Consider the following 25,073-nt stretch of genomic DNA (forward strand, 5'->3'; position numbering starts at 1 on the left):
CGCCTTCTGCCTAGTGGCAGGGCGGGAAGCTCAGGTGCAGGAAGGACGAGGGCAACACCTTCAGATCAGAGCGCCTTCAGTCGGAACTAACCGAACAGAGTCCCAAGGAATTCACCTCTCTTGAACACGGGAAGACTTATTCCGAATTACCTGCTGGGATCGGGCCCAGCGACCCCCCTTTGCGGCTTCTGTGGAACTGACTTTCCAAGAAAGGCGTTGCTCAGGGCTGGGAGACGGGCAAAGCCCTTCAATGCAGAACTGGAGGAACTACGGGGGACTTTGACGGAAGGGAATCAACCTAGCTAAGGACTAAGACTGCCTTCCCTAACCCAGCCAACCTTGTCTTTCCCTCCCCCAGTAATTAATACCATGTCCCACCGGCTGATCCGCAGCTCGAGTGGCCACATTCGCGCTGTGTCTCTAGGATGTCAACCTCCAGATCGCAGCGCCAGAATTGCTTGCAGTTGCCCCACAGGCTTCGCCGGCCTGTGACTTCCCTTCCCCATCCGTCTCTCATGCAGTGAAAGGGGGAAGGTGGCCTTTCCAGCCTTCCGCAGGCGCTTCCTCTTCTCCGGAGCTGCAGGGATAGGGAGAGGCAGAATACTGTCGGGGGGGGGGGGGGCGAGTGCTTTTCGCCGCCAGGAGGGAGTGCGTGCAGCAGGCCTCAGTCGGTGCCTCTTCGGGCCGCTGCCTGTCGAGTGAGACTTTGCCACGCTCAGCCTCCTGGCAAAAGCTGGAGGCATCACTTTGGAGCTCCGCTTCGGAATTCCCCACTTTAGCCCTCAGGACTCACAAATCGCAAATGCTGGTTAGTCTGGAAGCACTTGGGGGAAGTCGGTCATGTTCAGCTCTTACAGGTCCATCATTCTCTGCCCCCACCCCCACTGGACCAACCTGCTGGCTCTGGGGCTTTGCTTCTCTTTCTGCAGAGGTGGGGTGGGGGGAGCACCTTAAGTGCTTACATTGCCAACACCTCTCCATTCAAATAGAAAAACTATAAAAAACCTTCACCTCCCAAAAAGGAGAAACAAAGTGGAAGGGAGATTCCAATACAAGAGGCAGGGATTCTTTAAAGGGTTATTTCAGTTCTCCCTTCTGATGGGTGCCGAGCTTTTGAACAGGGGATTTGGCAGCCTGATCCTAAACAAATTCAGACTCCCTAGAATGCAAAATTGTCACTTGAATGGCATTTCCTAAAGCTTAGCCTGCATTGGCAAATTCAGAAAGGAGAAGAGGGGTGGCAAGGTGTGCCAACTCAGCTCACTCCCAGGGGCACTTTCTCCGAAGGAAGATATTAGGAGTGAGTAAAGTCCCCAGGCTGCGGAGAAATACACCCCAGGGTGGTCTTATTCTGAGGTAAATGAGTCTAAATTGCAGCAAGACTTCCTTGAGCACATTAACTTTACAGTAGGGAAATCCTACTGAATTGCTGCTTAAATACTGGGCCTGGCTCATATTCCCAATGAAGGGAACACGTTATAGTTGTTGTTGTGATGGAATTCTTTAAGAAATAAAATGTTTACTAGAACTTGCCTTTCAATGTCTGCCCAAATCTCCTGCTGGTTCCACAGAAACAGGCAGCCTGCCTGGGGCTGAAGGGGCTTCTGAGATCATCGCCTTACCTTGGAAGCAAATCGTTTGCCCTACAAATGCAGCGAGAGGCAAGGCTTGCAGGCCCCTGCCTCCCTGGCATGAGCTCCTCTTGGGTCCAAATCCCACCTTTCCTTGAAAACCAAGGAAAGAGGTTGATTTCAACAGTTCCGGCCTCCTCCAAGCAAGTCCCTCTCCAACCCAGTTCAGGCCGTGCCAGAAGAGCTCTTGAGATGAATAGGAGCTCTTCGGGGGAAAGGCACTTGAAATGAAAGAAGGACGGTCAGAAAGCTGGGGTGCGTGGGGGGGCTGTCACGTCCCGTGGCTGTCTCAGAAATTGCCAGTTTGGCTCTCCGGGAAGTTGTGGCAGGAGGGAAACACACAACCGAGAAGGGGCCAGGAGCCCCTCCCTTCTTTTTCCCCTCTGCTTCTCCCCCCCCCCCCCCTCCAGCTGGAGCCTTTTCTGCCTTTGGTGAGCGGCTGGAGGTGGCGGCGGCGGCGTGTCTGCTGCTACGGCTGTCCTTGGCGGAGACACACGTCACTCGAGGCGTGTTTCCCTCCCCTCCCGTTTCTTCCAACCTGCCGCCGGGAATGAGCTGAAGAGCCAGCCACTTCGGAGCTTCTTTGCCAGCCCGGCCGGCCAGCGGAGGAGGAGCTGCTCTGGCAGGGATTCGCTCGAGTTGGGCCTTCGACCGCCAGGCCGGGACCTGGAGACCAGCGAGCGAGCGAGCGAGCTGGCGGGGGAGAGCGGTTTGGCTGCTGCACTCCTCCTTCCTTGGGCTGGGCGGCTGAGCAGAAGCGCTCCTCAGTGGATCGCGGAGGTGCCTCGATCCTCCAGTGGAAGAAACCGTGCAGCAGCATCTGTGAGGGCGGAGAGAGCCGTAGCCTTCGGAAAGCCGGCTTCCTCGAGAGTTTCGGATTCGCCGTCGCGGGAGCGGGTGGGGCGCAAATCAGTTCGGCCCGAAGGGGTCCAAAATAAACACGGCAAGCCGCCACTTGTGGAGGGAGGGAGGGAGGGCAGGCACAGCACAGCCAGCCGGCCAATTTTCGCCTTGACCCGATTCAGGAGGAGCTCCCCTATTTGAAGCGCGGCGGGAAGGATTGCACGGAATTTGAGCTTCTGTGCTTCGATTTCCCGGTTTGGCTTTGGCTCTGGCTCCGGATTCAGATCTGAATTTGGGGGAAAGGGGGAAGAGACTCCAGGGCGACTCCCCTGTTCCCTTCCCCCAGTGGCAGCCGAACGTTTTTCTTTGATGGAAACCGAGCTTGGACAAGAGTAGGCAGGGAGAGGGCGGGACGGAGGGGAGGGTCAGGGACCTCCGAGGATCCCGCAGACCCGCTCCCCGGTCAGCCGAATTCAAAGCTGCTAGTTGGTGGCGAGGAGACCAGCAAGCTAAGCCAGCGCCACCACCGCCTCTCCGGACTCTGGGGCCGGACCTGCCGCTCCAAGGAGCCCCCCCCCCCCAATCGCTCCCTCAGTCACTCGCTGGCTGGCTGGCTCTTCGCGGACCCGAGTCAAAGTCCACATGCCTGCGACCCCTCAAGTATCGCCGCTGTCGCCGCCGCCCGGGGCTCTATTATGCCAGTGACGCCCTTGCAGTCGCCCTGCCAGAGCCGCGATGAAGGAGAAGTCCAAGAACGCCGCCAAGACGCGGCGGGAGAAGGAGAACGGCGAGTTCTACGAGCTGGCCAAGCTGCTGCCCCTGCCTTCGGCCATCACCTCTCAGCTCGACAAGGCGTCCGTCATCCGCCTCACGACCAGCTACTTGAAAATGAGAGCGGTCTTCCCGGAAGGTGAGTCGCCCTCCAGGGAGTCCTCCGGTGTCCGGAATGAAGCTCGTTGACCTTCCCGTGGGGAACGCGGGCAGGGAAATTACGCCCCCCCCCCCGACCTGCGGTGGGCAGGCTAACCAGAGCACTCCCTCTCCCCAGATGGCCCCTTTGCCGTCTGGACAAAGGGGTCCTGTCGGACTTAGGGCGACTTCATCGATGTTAGGGCTCTAAAGGGGGGCGGGGGGGAGGTGCTCCGGGCTTCAGACCCGGGGCTCAACTCCGCTTGTCCTGCCAGTTGTTCCAACAGGGTTGTGCCAGAGAACGAAGGGCATCAGAATTCAGACTGTAACAGTTTGGAAGATCGACTGATCCTGTCAGCAGACCGACAGGCCAAAACTCTCAGAGGGAATCCGGGTGGGGTGGGGGGGCGGCATCAAAGTGCGGCTGCGGATCGGGGCCTAAGATTGCCTGCGGTCCCAAAATTCTTGAGTTGAGGCAAAAGGCTGTCCTTTGCCTTTGTTTCGTGGCCGTTTCTTTTACCTTAGTAGGCAACAAGGATGGCAGACTCCAAATATCTCCTTCTCTTTTGAAAAGAGTTTCAGGGGCATGTTAATTCAATGTGTTTGTCTTTAACATCAGCATTTTTGATACCTGATAGGGAGAAGGTAGCCAGAAGCAGGCTACCTATCGATGCACTTATTGATAGCATTTATTGATGCATTTAACATTATCGTAGTCTTCTTAACATCAGGGAAATCTAGTGGAGTAATTTCCTTCTGCTTCAAGAGCGCTAAACACATTTCCACATTAGTTAGACGGTATAATAAGAATCACATAATCTTTCTGAAAAAGAAACAGATGCTGATAAGGTTGTGAACGTGCCCTTGCTGAAAAAACTGTCGTGCCTGTGTGTCGTGTATGTGTGGTGGAGGGTTAGAATCAGTAATGTCTTTTGTGGTATAAAGAATGATAACCCACAACAGAGGTAGCAAAATATCTCCTTTTAAACATTCAGTGTATTTCCTCTGCATTCCCACGAGGGTAAGTAGCTGGGAAGAGAGGTGGCAAAGGATTAATGTGGACTTGGCCCAGTAGAGAAGAAAGCCCAGAGGTGTGTAAAGTGTCTGAAGAAAGAGGGGATAATCTTTGCAATAGTTCTGAGGGCTCAGCTTCATTTTTTCCACCAAGTAACAATTGTGTGCCAGGCTCAAGAGGGAGGAAAAAGCAAAAAAGGAAAACTCCCAAGGCGATTGAGACCCATGTCCATAGAAGAAAAGTTCCTGACAGTTAGCTAAGTTTTAAAATGTGACCTACTTACCTACCTAATATTTCGCTAGTATATCCTGTCTGAATAACATTGCATGAGGTCGTCAAAATGCAAATAAATTCTATTAAGCTTTCCTTACTAGAACGAGTTGAGCTGAACAGGGCAAGGAACCGGACAAAGGAACAGTCAGATGCTTTAAGTTTTACTCAGGCATGAGCAAGATTTAATAAGATCTATTCTCCATTGCACGGGAGTAAGGTTGCAGCCTCATTTCCTCCAAATCGTACATTTAACCATATTAAGTACAGAACAAACAAATATGAATGATGGCCCCTTGCTGCTAAGTCAAAATACCAATGATCGAAGTGAAAAAAGCTGCCCACAGAATCTATTTGATTACTTTTCCTTGAAACCAAAACCGCTTCCTTAGTTTAGATCCAAAGGTAGCTACATTTGGAATAGAAACATTAAAATTAGTGATCCAGTCACGACTGAGTTTGAATTCTATTTACTGAAATTCGCTTTTAATGTCAGTGTTCATTTGTATGTAAATAACCCAAGGGACAATTTGGAAATCTATTGGAAAAAGCAAGCGTACTGATCCTGTTTATATTCATTCATCCATTTATTGTTTACTTTATTCTCAAGTAAGTTACAAAAGTACGGAGTTATAAATAAATAAAATAAATAAGACCTAACTTTTAAGTGAACGCACAACCATTGGTGCGCTCCCATGCATAGTCAGCAAAGGAATCGGACTTGCTCAAACTCGGGCCGCAGGACCCGAATCAAAAGCCAACTGCTGAATATAAAGCTTGTCTTTATTACTGATATATTGTCAGAGCAATGGTCGGTGATGCTGTAAATCACGAGGGTAATATTATTGATCTCCTTGAACACAAAGGTATTTAAAGGTAGGACAACTCTATTCCGTACTTCTCTCCAAACTCCGGCACAGGGTCCTTCCAGAGCGGGCGTTTCTCTGTGCAGCCGCCTTCAGCCGCGCTTTCCGCTGGATCGGCAAACGAAAGCCCTGGAACTGACCAGGCGCTCGGCGACTTTGAACGGGCGGCGGTGGACGGCATTCCCTCCGCCCCAGGCCCCCAGGCCTCTCCTTAACGCAACCTCAACAAACCGAGGAACCTTGTTCATCACTTTACATAATTTTCCTTCTGCTTAAGAGAGTTTGGCCCCTACCTTCCCTCTTGGAGTCAGGCTGAGCAGGTTAGAACTTCCTCCTTTCCCAAACAGCCTTAGCTTTCTATACTGCTAGCAGACCACACTTCCCCTCCCCCCCCGTGCAATTATCATCATGCTGCCCACCACGGCCAGGTGGCTGATTACCCACCACCGTCCTCATCATCATCACTATAGCAAGTCCCTAGAGTGAGGAAAGTGGCTGGGCTTGTCTGAGTCACCTTGTTCCCTCAATTCTCTAAGGTGCTTTGCCCACCGTTGTGGAAAAGGGATCCTTTTTTTTATGTTTTAGAAGAAGGGACTGCTATAGTGGTAACATCTCCCCCTGCTATTCATAGCTCCACCTCCTTCCCCACATACTTACACATGCTCCGTGGGCACTGGAGCATTCAAAGATGGGTGCGAAGGGGTTGTTGCCTTTTGAAATGCTCCTGGAATCTGGGTGTCGCAGCCCTCGGGACTTCTTCCTGGCAAGACAACGCCTGGTGTTGCTTTGAGGTGTGCAACACTGATGGTGCTCACTTAGGGAAGAGGCTTGGGAGAAGTCAATGGAGCAAAGCTCACTTCTCCAGCCAGCGCATATTCAGTCAGGCAAACACTGTTCCTTTAAAGGGTTTAAAACCAATGGGGCTGTTCTAGAGAACCCACCATCCTGAGAGTTGTTTGCCCTCTTGATCTCAGCCGTGCATTTAGTCTTCAGGGGCAGCCCTCTCCGGTGAGTTAAAGCTCTAAAATAGCTGCGGCTATTTGTGTGCTAATAGCTGATCTCAAGCCCAGCTCAGCACTCATGCTTTGATACTTAGAATACATTAAAAATCTTACATAAAAGTCACTCTTGCCTTATTTTTCTAATCTCAACTGGATAAAATAATCCCAGAGAGGAAGAGATAGTAACTAACCCCTCTTAATGAATAAACTCTCAACACCAATTCATTGTGTTGATACAAGATTGAGTCTGGGGGTCTCCAGATGAGCACTGTGGCCCCTTGCATTTATGGGGGAACCTATGACTGTAAAACCCATCAAAATCTTGTCCTGTTACAGTGCACATGCAATCCATTCAGAGTGCAGTGCAGGGGATCTTAAACTTGTTCCATTGCAAATTCCATTGAATTAAATGGCATTTATTCCCAGCTAAACATGCAAGAAGGGAACATAGCAATTCTGTAATCAAGATCCCCTCTTCTTCCACTCTTAGAAATTTTAAAAGATGGATTAACAGCACAAGCCTCAATCTTTCTACACAGAAGTGAACCGCACAGGATTAAATGGGTCTTATTCCCAGGCAAATGGAAATATGATTGCAGCCTAAATTACTCAAGTTATTTGAGCTTCTGCCTTCTTAAAATATGCTTTGGAGCTGTTTAAGTCAGAGGAAGTAGCAACCAGTGGAATAAGGGCCAGGTCCCTCTTTGTAATGTGTGGCGCCTTTCTAAGGAAAAGGGGAAAATGCTGCTTAATATTAACCAGTTGATTAAATAAAACCAGGTCTCAGTTCTAGGATCTTGCCTATATGAGAGGTCTAGTTTCATTGGGAAACAACTTCTGTGGCCTTTACATTGGAAAGGAAGATTTTAAGGCAGATATCCCCAGTGAGGCTCTGTGAATGTGGAAACTGCTGAAATTTTGGGGTCATTTCTTTATTAATCATTTAGAGCAGTATTTCTCAACCTTGGCAACTTTAAAATGTATGGACTTCAACTCCCCAGCCAGCATGCTGGGAGTTGAAGTCTCCAAACATTGATTTTGAGCATCTTATAGTGTTAGCTGGTGATTGTGGTGCTGAAAGAAAGCCCATCCTTATTGCTATTATATCAGCATTGTGGTTGAAAGTCTCAGAAAGGTAAAACTATTGTACTGGATAGGATATATTTTTGAATGGTCTAGGATTTTATCACAAATCATGTTGCCTGCCCTCAGTTCAGTAATAATTCTTTCAGATCACGCTAATCTCCTTAAAGTCAACCTTCCAAGCGAACTGTTTCAGATCTGATTTGAGATCAACTGGTTCCACTACCCTTCTGTTGCCAACCCTCTGATTTTACTAGCTTAATGTGAAAGAAGGAAAAAGTGCCATAGGAATCAAATTCCCACTGAACTCCTTAGCTGAAGTTTTGAAATGTGCCGACTGGGGCCAGCTTCATCTGAAAATTGTCTTTGCAGGTTGATATCTCTTTTTTGTTTGTTTGTTTGTTTGATTGATTGATTGATTGATTGATTGATTGATTTTCAGAGAGTCAGTAGAATACTAAAATCCTGAAAACGTAAAGCATGGTATGTGGCTGTCAGAGAGAAAATACCTTTGAGAACTGTAGATGATAGCAGTCAGAGTGATCAGCTGCATACTTCAAGTACTTCCAGGCACTTTAGCCTGAAGGAGAGTTTCCTGCCGCACCCTTCGCTCCAACTTACCCATTGGAGTCAGGCAGCTTATCAATTCAAATAAATAAAATAAATTTTAAAATTCAGTAATTCTCATGAGTATATCTGACTACATAGAAAACCACAAATCCAGAAATATAAGAATCTATTTGTTCACTGGTTAGTCCAGGAGCAACTTCCTCCTTATTCTCCCACGAGGAGATGCAAACCAATTTCTATTTATGGTATATGTGGTAAATTCTTGAATGAGCAGCTGATAACTTAATAAAGTTGGGTCTGTCATTCTTAAGCAAGAAACAAATTAATTAGATTTAAAGCGGCAGAAGAAGAAGAAGGTGGGAGAGTTTACATCAGGGCTTCTTAGTGGAGAGCTGTGGGTTCTTTTTCTCTCCTCTGTGTTTTCAGGATTCTGGAGTTTTCCACTTCACATATCTGCCACAACGGGTATCTGCCACAATTCCCGTTCTGTTTTCCTACTTGGAATGATGCCTGGGTTTCCCCTGGCCAGTCAGTCTCAGCCTTTCCTTCACGGGAGCTTCATCTTGCATGAAACAGGCAGTTGCTAAGGCTGCAGCCCTAGACAGAACAGTGAAGACAGGCAGCCCTGTTGAACTTCATGAGCTTTCCTTTCAAAGCAACCTTTACCAGCAAAAGGTTTTGTGAGCTTAGCTCTAGAATGCAAATGAATAAATCCTAGCCTTTTAGTTGTAGCCATCTGAGGATCAGACCTACAGGACCTACAGGAGACCTTCCTTGTTCCTGTGTTGACAAAAGCCTGGCACAGAAATTTAGCAGACAATACAGGAGACATTGGAGATTTCTAGTCCTCCAGGAGAATTCCCAGTTGGTCACCTCTGGTGCAAATCAAAGCAGGCTCTCTTCTGTTTGAAAGATCTAATCCTTGGGAATATAATATCAAGACTGAGTCTATTAGCTTGGCCTTCTTCTCTCCTGGTTTCTTGAGCTTCTCCCTTTTGTGGTGACTTTCGAGAGTTATGAATTACTGCAGGAAGGAAGCAGTGACCTGCCCAGATCTAGGCTCTGTAACATCTGTTGTTGTGGTATGTATGTATGTGTATATATTATTGCTGGGTCTCTCCCCCACCTCCCCTGCCCTGTCCCTCCCTCCTTGATTTCTCTTGTTCTCCTTGGCTGATAATTTTATTTTTCCACCATCGAACAGCCAGAAAAGAGACAAAAGAAAACATTCTAGAGCCTCAGTTCTCCATCCCCGAAGGTTGTGACACTGGAGTTAAATTGTGACTCAGCGGAGCGCTGAAAATGAACTTTTAAAATAGCCCCCTTCCTAATTATTAAACCAAAAGAGGTGAGCTGCTTAATGAATGACTTAGAACACATACATTTGCGTGCCCAACACCTCCCTGGCCTTAATGGGCAAAAGAAAGAATCTGGAGAAATGTAAAGCCTTCCTTAGGAATCTCTCTTAGCTTCCAAAGCAGCAGCTTAATGGTATCAATGATAAACGAAGAATGAGTTTAATGTGTTTAACAGAGAAATCCGGTGCATTTGAGTAAGTCAATTAGATTCAGTGGGCTTTTCCTCTCCCTCCCTCTCAAATATACAAAGACTTTACATACATACAACCCAAAACTCAGGCACGCATGGAAATTTTATATTTGTTCCTTTATGAAGCTGATTCTGAGTCAGGCTCTGTCTCACTCTAAACTATCTCACAGGGCTGTTGTGAGGATAAAGTGATAGAAGAAATATGATTTATTTCCTTTGAGAAAAGATGGACTATGAATTTATGTTCTTTGAATTGGAGTTATTGGTCAAGTATGCACAAAATAAATGTGTAAACCTCCTTAAATATCAAATAATGCAGATTACTTCCAGAGATCTCAGAACTGGAATAATGGAACATGAGGGAACTCCGTCGCTTAGTTAAATGAACGGACTGATCAAAATCCTACTGACAAAGGGAATTTTAATACATGCGTGCATTCCTACATCTTATTGTTTTAGAGCAGTGTTTCTCAACCTCAGCAACTTTAAGATGTATGGACTTAACTCCCAGAATTCTCCAGCTAGCATGCTGGCTGGGGAATTCTGGGAGTTGACAACCACACATCTTAAAATTGCCCAGGTTGAGAAAAACTGCTTTAGAGCCAATTCCACTTCTGTTTAAAGAGTTTTCTTTTTACCACAATGGCACTCAGTTCAATACTTAACTCCATTATATTATTACTGTATGTTGATAACAGTTGAATTAAGAAGCATAGCCCTGGCTTTACCATTATAGTTTTGATTATATTATGTTACTAATTATGTAATCCCTTTTTTAAAAAAATAATTATTATGAGACTCGATTAAATTAGAAAACCTAAAATTGTATATTAGGGATTACTTCCAATTAAATTCTCATTCGGTTTGTTACAATTACAACCTTAAAACTACAACCTTTCAGCACAATCTTATGCAATTTACCTCAGTAATTTTTTCTCAGCCTTTGAATAAGAAACATAAAATTGTCCTGATAGTATAAATGTATGGAAGTAGATCCCAATAAATCAGCTCAGAATTACTACTTATTAATTATTTACCAATCTTTTGGATTGGACAGTGGAAAGTACACCTTTTATAATAATTGTGCATCAAATACTAAATAATAGTTATTTCAGCCAGTGGAGGGGACGGTTGTCAATTTATGCATACTGGGGATGTGCAATCCTTTGCATTTCTATTCAGAAATTAACACTCTTTGTATTCAGTCTGATTTATACCCAAGTATATATAATATGTGTAGGATTTCAGCCTTAATTTAACTACAGCTCATCCCAAAGTCTCAGCCTGAGAGCATTATAAAGAATGCCTCAGAACATGTGCAAAATATCACCCTCCTGCTACTGGGCCATCTCAAATGGCTTGTATTTATCTGTGAGAAGTCAGGCTGTACTTGTTTTTGTGTTAAGAAAGCCTGGCACAGAAATTTAGCAGACAATAATGTCCTTTGAGCAGAGAATACAAACATTTCATCTGCTTTTCTCTTACATGGGTGTGTGTGCCTTTGAGTGGCAACTGCCTGGACTGGTCCCTGCAGTTTTCTTGGCAAGATTTCAGAAGTGACTTGCCATTGCCTCCTTCCTAGAGCTGAGAGAGAGTGACTGGCCCAAGATCACCCAGCCAGCTTCATGCCTAAGGCGGGACTAGAACGCCTGGTCTCCTGGTTTCTAGCCTGTGCCTTAACCGCTACACCAAATTGACTCTCTTTTTTTCTTACATGTTAAATGCTAATTAGTGCCTAGAAGGAAGAACACCATTAAGGAGAGGGAGAGAAAGTTTGGTAAGCCCCATTCTAATAAATGTAGGAAAGATGCTTCTTAGCACTTGAACATTCTAGGAACAAGATGGGGGAAGAACGCTTACATTCCTGCAGAATGCAGTCCTAAGAATGCTCCTTGCATATTCTAAGGGTGCTCCATCCTAAGGCTTAACCTCTATCCTATTCCCAGGGCCAATGTTTGGGGCCCTTTTGTTGTGACATCTTATTTCTCTTTACTTGACTCCCTACCTGGCAATCTGCCTATATGCTAAGCAGCAGAGCAAAGGGTAGTCCCCCCCCACCCCTTTTTATGCCACTGTTTAAGGTTTCAGAGGAGGAACATTAGGCTGACCCTCCAAGGGTCCCAGGTCCTGGAGTTCCTAGGCTTTGGCTGGGGCTTTGTAAATGGAGTTGAACTGAATTTACTTGAGAAACCACCTTGTTCTGATTACATCAACGTGTCCCACCCTGTCCACAGGAAGGGCATGTTACAGAGCCCATTGGCTAAAAGTTTCAACTGGTGGGATCTAGGAGGAGAGCCCTTTCTGCTGTCACCCCTGCCCCATGGAACTTCTTGCCCCCTGAGGTGATATTGGCCCCCATTCTTCTGATCTTCCGGAAGAGCATCAAGACCTGGCTCTGCCAACTAGTGTGGGGATCCAATGGGGGTTTGCAGCACTGGGGGTAGCTGGTGTCTTGAGGACACCCTCTCCACCTTTTAATTTTGTATACTTTTGTAAAGACGTTTATAACTTCCTTTTTACGTGTAAGCTAACTAGAGTCACTTATACAGTGAGATGGGCAGTGTACCAATTTGATAAATCAATCAATCAATCTCCTCAAAGCAGAAAGGCTCCACAAGAACACAGATTGGGAAATGACGATTGAATGGTTGACAAGGCTCCAGTCCGAGCAAATGGAACCTCCTGGATGGGTCGAGCTGCGTGCGGGAAAGTAAGGCGACGTTGACCCGGGTGCGAAGGAGCTGTTCTTGTGACCCGCAATTCCCAGGAGCTCGCTGGCCTGCCCTTGGCTGCCTCCTCCCCGTCTCCCCCTTACCCCTATACTCCAGTGGAGAGGCTGGAACTCAACCAGGGTCGCCAAGCTGCTTTCTAGTGCTGTCACTCGTTTTTACATGCCAGGCAGAGGACAAAGGTGCGGTTCCCAGACATAGCCCTTCGGAGGAGTCCCTCGCCGGCCATTGCCCAAAAAAGGGTTGCCTGTTCGAAGAGAGGCTGGCAAAGCGCTAGCAATAAAGGGGGGAGGGGGGAACATTTCTGCCTCCGGATGAATCAGGCTTCAGGCTGGTGGATGGCATATATTCTCGCCTTGATTATCAGCCGTATAGTTCAGTCTACCAGCCACTCAGGTATTAGGAGGAGCTGTGCGCAAAATGATTCAATGTCGCTTGAAAGCTTCGAGATTTCAACTGCTTTGGTTCTGATGACTGCTTCAGGCCCATTAATCCGAAGCCATTTTAAGTGTTGTGCAGATGGCAATGTGTTTCCAGATCAGAGGATCGTCCAGTCCCAGCCTTCTTATTTGCATTTTCCTTCAAAATTTGTCAGCTGTAGTAGTGTCATTGATAGACTCTCTTGAATTCCCAGTGGCAGAAAACCCGACTCATTCTTTTATAAAAGGCATTCAGTACTATCAGGTGCATTTTAATAGCTCCTAATATGCCAGGAGTGGAGACAAAGACTTACAGTAAGATATGGAAGGAAGGAAGGAAGGAAGGAAGGAAGGAAGGAAGGAAGGAAGGAAGGAAGGAAGGAAGGAAGGAAGGAAGGAAGGAAGGAAGGAAGGAAGGAAGGAAGACTCAGGTCACCCTTGTACTGGGAAGAATTTATTGTCTTAAAGCAGCTGTGTCTTTTCTTCTGACAGTGATGGTAAGGCCATCCTGGAGAGGAACTTTTCCCAACTGCAGTTGGGGACTTTTATAATGAAATGCTCTTTTATATGAGACATGAACATAGAAAGCTAGCTGCCTGAAGACATCCTGTCCAGATTGGAGAATGAGTCGTTTGCAAGGCACCTTCACCACATATGCATGTTCAGCAATGTATGGGACTAAATGCCTGACCGGGACATTCAGAGTCCAGGACGCACTAATTTTGCAAATTAACCTTACTTGGGAATCACTTCTGTAATTCTGTGGTTTAGGATAGCTGTTGCACGGGGGGGGGGGGGGAGTGTTACTTGTTTTCCCCTCACTGTGAAAATGAGTGATTGCAAAGGAACTCTCACAATTTTTTTTTCCTGCAATGTTTAGCTGGTACAAAAATCTCCCACTCTAGTTGCTCCCTAAATATATTTTACCTGGTAGAAAGCCATGTATCTGTGGGATTTTGTACCTTCCCTAGCAAATCACCCCAAAGTTAGCAACAATACAAAGTATATCTTTGTATGGGGATACAAGTAGGGAAGCTTTTATGTCCACTCCCAGAAATATTTGGAAGGAAAAAAAGCATGGGGGAAAAAAAACCTGATCAGGAGATGTGAGGCTCCAAATATAATTATACTAAATTCTCATCACTCCAACCAGGATGGCTGAGCCTTATTATTATTATCCTGCCTATTTTTTTCAATCCATTCAATCGTAAATATATTATAAATATATCATATATCTCATCTCATCTCTCTCTCTCTCTCTCTCTCTTTTGCTTTAAAACTCAAAGAGGCAAACATACCTAACAGTCCTGCCTCCTGTTTTCTCCACAACAACCCTGTGAGGTGGGTGGGGCTGAGGGAGAGTGACTGGCCCAAATCCGCCCTGCCGGCTTTCATGCCTAATAGCAGTTGAAGCCCAAAAATATATGGAGGACCATGTGTTCCTCACCTATGCTTTAAAGAATTTAAGTAATTCCATAATTTTTACTACTTCAGTGTAGGGTAAGGTGATTGACTCGGTGTTTTAGAAACAATTGGATGTGGATCATAAAGCACATATTTGTTACATAGTTAAATTGTTTGTATTGTCTCACAGAGGTGGGAAGGGTGGTGTTAAAAGAGATATTGTATATATGGGACATAAACTAGTTTTAGCTACATTTCTTTTTCTTATACATTTAATTTCTATGGCTTATTATCTTTTATTGCTTTTCTGTGCTCTATCCCAAAGGGCATAGTATCATGGATACATATGCACGCATGCACCTATTCGTAGAGGCCATGCATCACAAAAGATATAAGCACAGCGAGAGAGAGGTAAACAGTCCCCAGAAAAGCGAGGCTGGAGATTCAAGCCGGGAGAAATACAGATTTTTTTTTTTTAAATGGAATTCAACAGTTCAAATGCAACAACTTATCCTACAGTTAGACAAATTCTTATAGAAAGGAGAAGAGAGGCTGGAGAGGGAAGCACCTCTGTGCTGAATGTAAGTGATCTTGGAGGTACACTTATTAAATCACTCTCACTGTCACTCTCCAAGTAACATGTTGTGTTGTTAGCCCTGTTTGGCACTGTGAAGAAATCACACACATGCACACAGTGACAAAAATTCGAAACTGAATGACTCCGGAGAAAGCTCCCCGGGCTCACTTCTGCAAAGACATGTGCATAAAGTTGTTTTTAAGCCGCTGATTCCATCCATTTAAATCTATTGTTTTGGGGGCCAGGGTCTCTCAAGATGCAGGCACTTGGCTTCACTGGTGGGATTACAACAGTGAATGTGGCTAAAGGGTTTCAGCTTTAGATTTCATCCAGACTTAATGAGTCCTGCAACTCTTAAAAATCCTGCTACAATTACTGTGAAATAATATCAAAGAAAGCCAGTCTAATGCATTCTGCCGCTCAGCTCAAAGAACAAACCTTGTCAGCAGCAGACACAAATTTATCAAAGTGTTTGCCCATCTAAACAATCCATTTCATTCTCTGACTGAATTGTTCTTGATGATTAAGGAGGTTTAGCTTTACATTTGAACAGTTGGTTTTTAATTTAATGTCATAATGAAGCAAGGTATGAATCATGGTTTTGTAATGTTCTGAAATATTTCTCTCTCCGGAATGAGACAGTATTTTCAATAGAAAAAGTCACCAAGGGGAAAAATACACTTCAGGTTCATCTGGAGAAGACCCTGAACCAAGAAGAGCAGCCACAAATCAAATTGCATTCTTTTTCTTAGAAAAACTCAAATATGGATCTCACACAACAGGACCAAATTCTTCTTAAAATTTGTAGAAAAAAGTTAAAAGATTTCTGAACTAGCCTAGGCAAAGCCCAGACTAGATTCTGGACATACTGATGAATTCTTAGTCAAAGTTGATTCGGGGGGGGGGAGAAAAAACTCGAAGAGATAGGGAAGGCAAGCCCAATTGTTGAAAAATCCTGCTTGTTAATCAGTCGAAGTGCACTGGAACCCTACGGATGCCAGATTTCTCTCCTAACTGTTCCCCATATTTGGAAGTTCCGTCCGAAGTCGACTCGCTGGAAAGACTGTTTCATTTTGATCACGACTTGCTCTGATACCGGTGTATCTCGTTTGAGACGATCTTAATTTCTGTGGTTTTGCAGGAAAAATGGTTCGATATATTAAAAAGCAAGGTCTTGTGTCTTCCCCCTCCTCACTCCCTCGTTTCTTTGTAGGCAGCTCCCTTGTTACTAAAAGGCACACGCGCACGCGCGCACACACACAGAATGAGAGAGAGAGAGTTCATGGTTCTGCATTCGCTTGTTTCATTAGGAGGCGCCGCGCAGCTCCATCTCCCAGACCGCGAATGCCTGCCGCATGCAGCCCTGCAAATCCAGGGAACAAAGGCTTAATTCCTCTGTTCTAAAGAGGGAACAGTTTAGGCAAGTCGCTTCATCTCTGTCTGGATTAGGATTTTCCAAACAAAATTAGTAAAGCCGCAACCCTCAACCTTGTTAAAGTCATGTGGAAGATTAACTACTACAACAACTGAACGTTTAGATCACTATTCCTCTCAAAGCAGCCATTGGGGGCCAATTTATTTATTCTAATGATTTAAGACAGACTCGCACCTCCGCAGAAGCGGGTGGCGAATCGCCCTTGGGTTCTGACTCCGACACCATTCTGGTGGCGGTGTTGGGCGCTGGCTGCAAGCCTGGATTCTGCTGAGGCGCATGTTCTGACCCCCTTCGGGCAAACCAAGACCCCAGCCGCAACAAGAGTGAACCAAAACCCTTAGGGGAAGTTTCGCCATTGGCTTCTCCCTCCCGTGGCTGGACGGAATGGGCGCGCCCGGCTGCGGGTGAGGAAGGAAAGAGGTCGCTTCGCGAGCTTTGGGAGGTCCCCGCCTCGGCCTGGGAACCGGGGCGCTTTGCATTCTGGGAGATGCGGGGAGCCGGCGCAAGGCGGTATCCTGAGTGTTCCATGGGAACGCTTCCTTCTCACTGATACGGGGATACCCTTTGGCCGTTTTGAATCGCAGTCCATTGGTTAACATTTGCGGATTTCCCTGTTCTCGTGACACCCCCCCCCCCGCCTCCACCCCTTCTGGCCTCATGGCGAGGTCATGTTCCCTTCGCTGGTTTCCGTTCCATAGTTTTATATCCCGTCCTAATCACCAGGCTTCAGGCAGTTAACAATCAAGAGTTTGCAGTTAAACTCAGAAGCCAGTTCCAAGGATTCTAGTTAATTAAATGGGATTGTTAAAATTCAAATAAAACCCAATAAATAAAAATGAAACCCAAAAATTACCTCGGCGTTGCTCTGAAACAATTGCCTGGCAAAAACAAAAGTTCAAAGAACAAAAGTTCAAAAGTCCAGGCTGGTTAAAAGGAGATGATTAAGCTTGGTGCCTCATCAAGGCAAAGATGTGAGCAAAGAGAGAATGTTGTTACTGTATTGTGGAATTGCTAAGATCAAATAAAAATGAATGTGTGTGTGTTAGGAATTGAGATTATTAATATTTTTTTTCCTGTTTGTGGCTAGAATTAAATGACAATATTTGCCTCTCTCATGATTGTGGGCCACAACCACACTTTTGGTTGGGTGGAATTGCATACTGGTTCTGCTTCATTGAACCAGGTGTTAACCCTGGCTCCAGAAGAATTTCTTCAATATGCTAACAGTTTGGTGCTGTGTAGTATTTCATTTTTCAAATATAACAAATAATAAGAATGAAATAACATTAGCAGAATTATGAAAATCAAATTAGATTGCCAGAAAGTGGAAAAAAGTGGCTTCATAGGCAGCCTAATAGAATGGCATGGAACTGCAATTCTGTCCCAGAAGCAGGACTTCAGAGGAAAGGAGTGGCATAGGCGGGATACAAACAATTGAAATAAACAAACAGTATAGTAATGTGGGTTGCTGCTCAAACCAAGCAACAGTGCAAAATGTTCCAAGTGACAGCAGTGCTTTTAGTAAAGAGTCAAGTGGGAGAGAGGGGACCAACACGAAAAATGGGGTCTCTATGTTTAGTCAGCTTATGTACAAAATGCATTTAGCCATGCTTGTAACAGCTGGGTTGCAATAATTCATATAAATGCTAGATGGCAGCAGAAAGGGATCAATGATTCAACTTCTTCACTGCCATCTTTTTGCCTTATGTCGTGCTAGTATTATATCCAACTCAAAGTTGATCAAAAGTGCCCACTGGGAACATGCTGTCAGTGTCAAATTTGGTCAGTAAAAAAATTATGAAAGGTTGGTCTCTTTTGTATTTTTCAGTCCTTAAAGCACCCGAACGTATACAGTGTGTCACTTTGGTCCTCCTGGCTTTCTGGACTTGGGGTGCCATATTCCCACTGTTTTAGGGCTGGAGGACTTTGAAATATATGTACTATATCACTGTTAGGCAGGCTGAGTTCCAGCATGCTTCAACAGAAAGAAGCTGGGAGGATGATTTCTGGTGTCTTTCGATTTACAAAAGGAAGCTTGCTTCTGGATGTTTTCCAAGGGTGGAGGTAGAGATATGTCTTCCAGATGAAAATATCAAAGTGAAAGGGAATTTTTGTCAAGAATCTGCCTCTGGAGTGATATGAAACTGCAGCATTTTGAATCAGTTCATCCACTCTGTTTCTTATATCTAAGGACATTATAACACAGAATGGGTCACAATTTATGTATTCTTAAGAAACCAGGGTGAATTAGTGGTCTGGATTCATCAGAAAATACATGTGGTAAGTGCTACAGTATCCTCTTTTCTTGTGGAAGAGAGTGTGATTTACTGTATCCAGATGATGGGCTAGTTGTAATGTTTCCAATGGCCAGAAAAACTAGGCTTCTTTTGAACACATGCATTAGTCAGTGTTAGAGATTTTGACAGATTGTTTATTAAGAATGTGATCGAGGTCTGTAAGATGCTATCCCAGAATCAAGTGAAGTAGCAGCGTTTAGTTTGCTGTCAATCGACAAATACTTTCTATGGAAAACTGCTTGTGTGAGGAGGGGGGCAGGGTTGGGGGAGGGATGGTATATGGTAGCAGAGTCTCCTGGGAAGGAGAAAAGGCAGGAAGGCTGAAAAACAAATGCCTTTACATTGGGGCACCAGACTTTGTCCAAAGTTGGAGTATATAAGGACAAAAAGACAAACTTGTAGAAGGAACGTGTTGAATCCACTGAAGCAGTCGCAGTGTGAGCAAAGAGACTAACCAGCTTGACTGCTGTTGCTTTCTCTGTACTCCAGAGCTGGCTGATGCCTGTGGTGGCTTTTTTTTCATAGGCTTGTGAGTACTTGGAAATTCTGAGGCGGTGAAAAAAACAGCAACAGGTGAAAGGTGAAAGGTGAAAAGTGAAAAAACAGCAATAACAGTTCTCTTGGCTAATTTGAGGGAGACGTGTTATGTGAAATTTCCCCTTAAAATAACAACTGAACTCCAGGGAATATGTGAACCAGATAAACTCTTTTTCAGCTGGCACTTAAGATGGCACTTTTCTAGGAGAAAAGGCCACTTAGCCTGCATAGGAGGGGACTCTACTCTCCCACCTAGCAAATCCTGGAACACCACCCTCCCTTTCACACACTCTGTTGAGGCAGAGGCCAACTGGTTTCAGCCATGACTTCAGATATTGTCATCTGTGCCTTAATCAAAGCTTCTTTATTTTTTTTTCCAGGTTTGGGAGATGCCTGGGGCCAGCCAAACAGATTAGGCCCATTGGATAATGTCGCAAAGGAGCTGGGTTCACATTTACTTCAGGTAAAATCTTTGGGATGCATGATTCTTTTTCTGTGCTTTGTGTTTTGTTTTGGGAGAATATCTGTTGGTTACTATTCTTCCTCCCCACTCTTTGCCCCATATCTCCTTTCCTGCCCCCTGATATAACCAACTCCTGTTGAAGGAGTTATATATTCTGTGTTTGAAAAATTGTCATTATAATTCAAACTGTGGGCATTTGGGATTTTTTATTTGTTAGTTCCTAAGTTTTGCAACCATACATAACTTCACTAGCAGACTATTTGCAGGGATTTTTAAGACATACATATGCAGATACTGTATAATAAAGGATTATTTAAATAAAGTATTTAAAAAGACTTGAATTTCACCAGTTCTTAAAAGTGGAATAAGAATTATTTTAATGTAATTTTGATGGCAGTTTAGAATGAATCCACACTACTTTGTTTTTGTTGGTATATATTCTATTATAAAAGTAAGTAATGAAATGAAAAAATTATCTATATAATTAAATTTTATTTTTTCTTTTCTCACAACATTCTTTCATTCAAAGACAACTTTATGAAAAATAATGTACATTTAAGAATGTCTTAAGATCTTTTGTAAAAGTTTTGAAACATCATAATTGTTTACATTACACACGCATTTTAGTAAGATTTGATAGCATTTTAAAAAGTTCCTCAAAAAATATATTTTTGTCACATAAGATTATTTATTTACTTATATGGTTTGTACAGCCACCCATCTTACAGCTGTGACTCTGGCAGGCATATAAAGTTAAAAAAACTATTTAACAATCCAAAACACAACATCCAAGGTCAAAAGAATAATACCAACTTACACAAAACAGCATGAACCAGCATTGCTTGTCTAACCTCCTGGCCAAATGCCTGGGGGAGTAGTCAGGTCTTCAGTGCCTTACAACAGGTTAACAGGGTCAGGACCATCTGGATCTCCAGTGTGATGCTGTTCCCCAAGACAGATGCTGCCACAGAGAAGACATGACTCCTGGGTCCAACAAAATGACCTTGTTTGACAGAAGGGACCCAGAGTATGCTATCCCTGCTAGATCTGGTTGGGCAAGCAGAAACAACGGTAGCATTTATTCAAAATTTTATATCTTACCTTTTCAATGACGAAGTAAGCCGACAGCAAATAAATCTATAAAATAAAATCTATAAAATATCTTTGGCCTATAAAATAGCAAGTTACATATTTCATTCATTTCATATTTTGTCTGATGCAAAATGCATATATTGTATGCCATACATCTGAATTCTAAATACTTTTTTTTGAAGCTCCACAACTAATTTAGTTGAAAATGTATGAAACATTACACACACACACACACACACACACACACACACACAAATACACCCTAAAAGTAAGTTTTTCAAACATGTGTGTTGATGCAGCCTAGCTATATACAGCAACTTTGGGACACAAATTGCTAGTTTACAAGGATATTAAAAGCAATGTTTTATGTCAGAAAACAATTATTTTTGCCCCATTGTTAATACTTCAACAAAGTTTTGTTTATGTTCTAAAGTGAGTAGAGAAAGCAGAGAGTAACCTGGTTCCAATTATTTGATGTAAAAATAAGGTAGGCTAGAAAATAATTTGGAAACTTTTATATGGGATTAATGTCAAACTTGGCTGTTAAATGTTTTTATTACTTTTCTCATGTTTCAAACCTTAAATAAGAATTGGTAAATATGAAAGAGGTTTGCATTAAATAATTATTCTGACATTATTTCTCCCTTTCAAATGCAGAACTCTTTTTCTTCAAAAAGAGAATACTTGGGTTATACTGTATACAGCGTAGTCACTCTTCCCTAGACTTCCATAAGTAGCTATATACTGAGTCAGATATTGACCCCTGTTTTTCTTCTCTGGTGAGCAAAGGCTTCTACGGACTTAGATGGGTCTTTCCCACGTTTGGTATCTGATATATTGCAATGGAAAAAGGAACATGGCAAGTTATCTGCCACTGAGCTGTGGCAATTCTACTATTTTTCAAGGATTTTTTTTTTAACTTCCTTAAAAATGTTTAAGAAATACACATCTTAATGAAGGTAAAAATATTACCTTCAGTCAGAGCAGAGTAATGCTTTGATAAAATTTTAGTTTGAACTTTCAAGAACTGAAGCTAAGAACTTCAACATTCAAAGCAAATGTTTTACCACTGGATCACACTCCTCCTAAAATTAGTGGAATCTGCTTCCAAATACTCATTTGGGGGATTGGAATGGAATATTCCAATTGTCACTGTAGTGCTTTGAAGCAGTTTTAAATGTTATAAGTGATTTTATTTAAATTTGTTAGACTTGGCATTTTAAAATAGAAAGTTATTTTATTTTTACTGGTTATTTGTTTTATTTTGCAAGAACATTAGGTCCTAGACAAGCATTTTGTAATAGGTCAAAGGAGCATTTTATAGCCATATTTATAGTTTTAATTTTCAAAGAATTTCCAGGTTATACTTTGGGAAATTATAATTTCATATTTTGAATTAAATATTCTAGGTATTTTAATTTTATTTATACATTTCCAAAAATGTATTTTTCAAAGAATGTTCCATTTATAGACTTTAATTTAAAAGACAAAGTCAGAAGAAAAGAAAAAACTCCCTCAAGGTATAATTAAATTTGTAAAGAATGACAAATTCTTCCAGACAATTAATTAGGATTGTTTTTTCCCTTAAGAATACCATAATAAAACTTGTGTGAAGTAGGAAAATATCATAAGCCGTATCAACCTGATACAGTTAATTTAACTGCTGCTTATGCAAAACCATCATACTTAAAAAGATAATAATTTAAATGTGATTTTTATAATGAGTGTATAATAGACTTTATCAGGCCAATATGGGTAATATATTTTTAATATATGTTCTTCTATAGGGGGAAATTTAAAACTTCTCACAAGGAACTTGACTGTAAATTGTAAGTGGTAAGATTTTTCTCTATTTCTTTTTCTTTTACAGACTCTGGATGGGTTTGTTTTTGTGGTAGCGTCTGATGGCAAAATAATGTATATCTCAGAAACAGCTTCTGTTCATCTAGGTTTATCCCAGGTAGGAATAAGTTTCTGTCCCTCTGTTGAATGCTGATGTTGGAAAGGCATATGTTAGTATCTTGCCAGTAATATACAGTTTCCTGCCTTGCTTGATTTTAGGCTTTCTTTTTAAATAAGCAAATAAATCGCAGGAGGACATTGTGATGTCTGGTGCTATTGCCAAGTAATTAAACAACTCAATTATCACCCACCAGTTGACAATAGAAATCAAGAGCAGCCCTGGTTAAATTGGGAGTATCCCAACCACCCATCAATTGTTAATTGATAAAGTGCTTGAAATTTGTCTCTCATGTAACCTGCATCTGCATAACCAAACTGTTCCCCTCCCTTCCTAACCCCCCACCTCACCCCAATTTAAATCCTGCATCAGCCTAGACCAGTGTTTCCCAACCTTGGCAACTTCAAGATGTACAGACTTTAACTCCCAGAATTCCTCAGCCAGCAAGTTGCCAAGGTTGAGAAACATCCATCTGATGAAATGAGCTGCAGGTCACAAAGGCTTGTGTCTTTTAATAAAATGTGTTAGTAAAGTACTACCAGACTCCTTTTGTCTTTCTGCCAACATACACTAACATGGCTCTCTTCCTACAAATGCCAGCCACCTTTGTAGCTTGCAGCTCCAAAATGCAATCCAACCAAAATGCAGTCTAACTGGGTTCAGAATCTCCTTTAATGAGATGGATGATATAGAGAGGGTAGCCGGAGCACATTCATTTTTGCAGATCACTCCAACATTGCATTTCTCTTCTGGAGATAAAGAAAGAGATAACATTAATTCAACCCGTCTTCCATGTTTGAATAGCACACAAAGTCTAGGTTAGAGTAACAAGGTAACAAGCTATCCTAATCTGGAGATACCTGGGATTTGGGATTTGAACAACAGGCAAGAATGTTGTTGACTTGGTTAAATATATCTTGTGAACATGACCATAGTTTGTTACCAGTGTAGGGAAACAACTTCATAGTTTTTTTGTAACTTATTTCTAATACTGGGGGACTTTCAAACAACTTCTATCTTCTTGGGCTTCCATGAGATTTTCAGCAGACCAGTACAGACAGAGAGCAAATGAATATGTATGACCAATTCCTCTGCCTTTTTTCATTCCTTTCTTTCATTCAATTGCAATTTTTTAAACAATGTTCAACCAATCCCCAATGTTATAAGGGGTCCTTATTTCTACCTGTAACCTTCACATGTTTTCCCACTTTTCCTCTTAACATTGACTAAGGAGGAAAATATGAAGAGCTGCTCAGTTATTATGGGCATTCCACACAAGCAACTTTCCTCTGCAGCATTTTCATGCCACCATGGATATGTCCTCACTACTGCCTTCCTAACTGTGTTCTATCCTGTCATTCCGCCAGCTAGTGTTGTTCCAGCTGGATTCTGAGGGGTGGGGGAGTAGAAAACAGTAGTCATTTGGTGTCATATCCCTGTCCTTGTTTTTTCCATGCTGCAGTTGTTTTTCATACCAAGGGAAAAATAACCCAAGTGGCTGTTTTGAGTTAGCAGAACTTCCTATCAAAATGACCCAGAAGGACAGCATCTTTACTTCAGGAGGAGATGGATTCCAAGAAGCAAGGAAGTGAGATGTAGTGGAAATTCCCACCAATGAGAAACTGCCTGGGATGCAATTCCCAAGGCAATGCTTCTCAACTGTCTTCAGCACATTTTCTCTGGAGCCTGAAGTATATTAACTCAGTTTGTGAAGCTCTATGAAAGTCCCATGGCATTGTGAGGATATGGGGTTGTGGCACTGATCTTTGATTGGTGCTGCCCTTATATGTGGAAGGTGCCTGTGTTAACTGTTAGTCTAAAATCACCACTGTCAGCAGAGTCCTCTGTGGGATATGAGTTTATCAAACCTTTTATAAGTTATATGGGCAAAGCTCATGCAGGAAAGAATGATCTGCAGAAACAACTGGTTCTATGTTTTGCATCTCTCTCTCTCATTCACTCTCTCTCTCACTCTCTCAAGTTAGAATGAGGGAGCAGTATTTTATCAGGCATCTCTGGAAATATTTTTTTCCCTTTGGAGAAAAACATGTAGAAATGGAAACTGATATTGTTTATTGTGCTCATGCGAGTGATTATGTTGCACTACTGCATCTCAGCTACAAAACTCCAGATGACCACTTAGATGGCAACAGAGAGATGCAGAAAGTAGCTCTGTGCTGCCATCTAATGTTCTTCCAGGTTTCTGCAGCCCAGGTATGGTAGCCCTGGCTTATGTATCACTTACTGTATAAAACCAAATATTGTGAAGATTAAAAAAACTAATGCATAATTTTATCTTTATGACATAAACATGGGATAATTAAGTGAGTATAGTTGTTACAAAAAAGATTAGATTTTCTAGCCTATAAAGTATAATGCAGGATAATCCTTTAAAATTTAAATTGGGCAGACTTCCAGCCCATA

At 43.2% G+C, this 25,073-nt stretch overlaps 1 protein-coding gene across 1 annotated transcript in view; it reads left to right on the forward strand.

Annotated features, from left to right (window-relative positions):
• Positions 1-3,209: 3,209 nt before the first annotated feature.
• The window catches only part of SIM2 (SIM bHLH transcription factor 2), a 49,348-nt gene continuing 27,484 nt past the window's right edge, over positions 3,210-25,073 (forward strand). Inside the window, exons 1-3 of the mRNA XM_007423336.2 lie at positions 3,210-3,384; positions 19,515-19,597; positions 22,560-22,649. Coding sequence (XP_007423398.1) covers positions 3,210-3,384; positions 19,515-19,597; positions 22,560-22,649 — 348 coding nt within the window. The remainder of the gene's footprint in view (positions 3,385-19,514; positions 19,598-22,559; positions 22,650-25,073) is intronic.

This window comes from Python bivittatus, unplaced genomic scaffold (genome assembly GCF_059951505.1).
Source record: "Python bivittatus isolate LINGU-HERP-01145 unplaced genomic scaffold, Pbiv_v1 ctg000350_np1212, whole genome shotgun sequence".
Lineage (NCBI taxonomy): Eukaryota > Metazoa > Chordata > Lepidosauria > Squamata > Pythonidae > Python > Python bivittatus.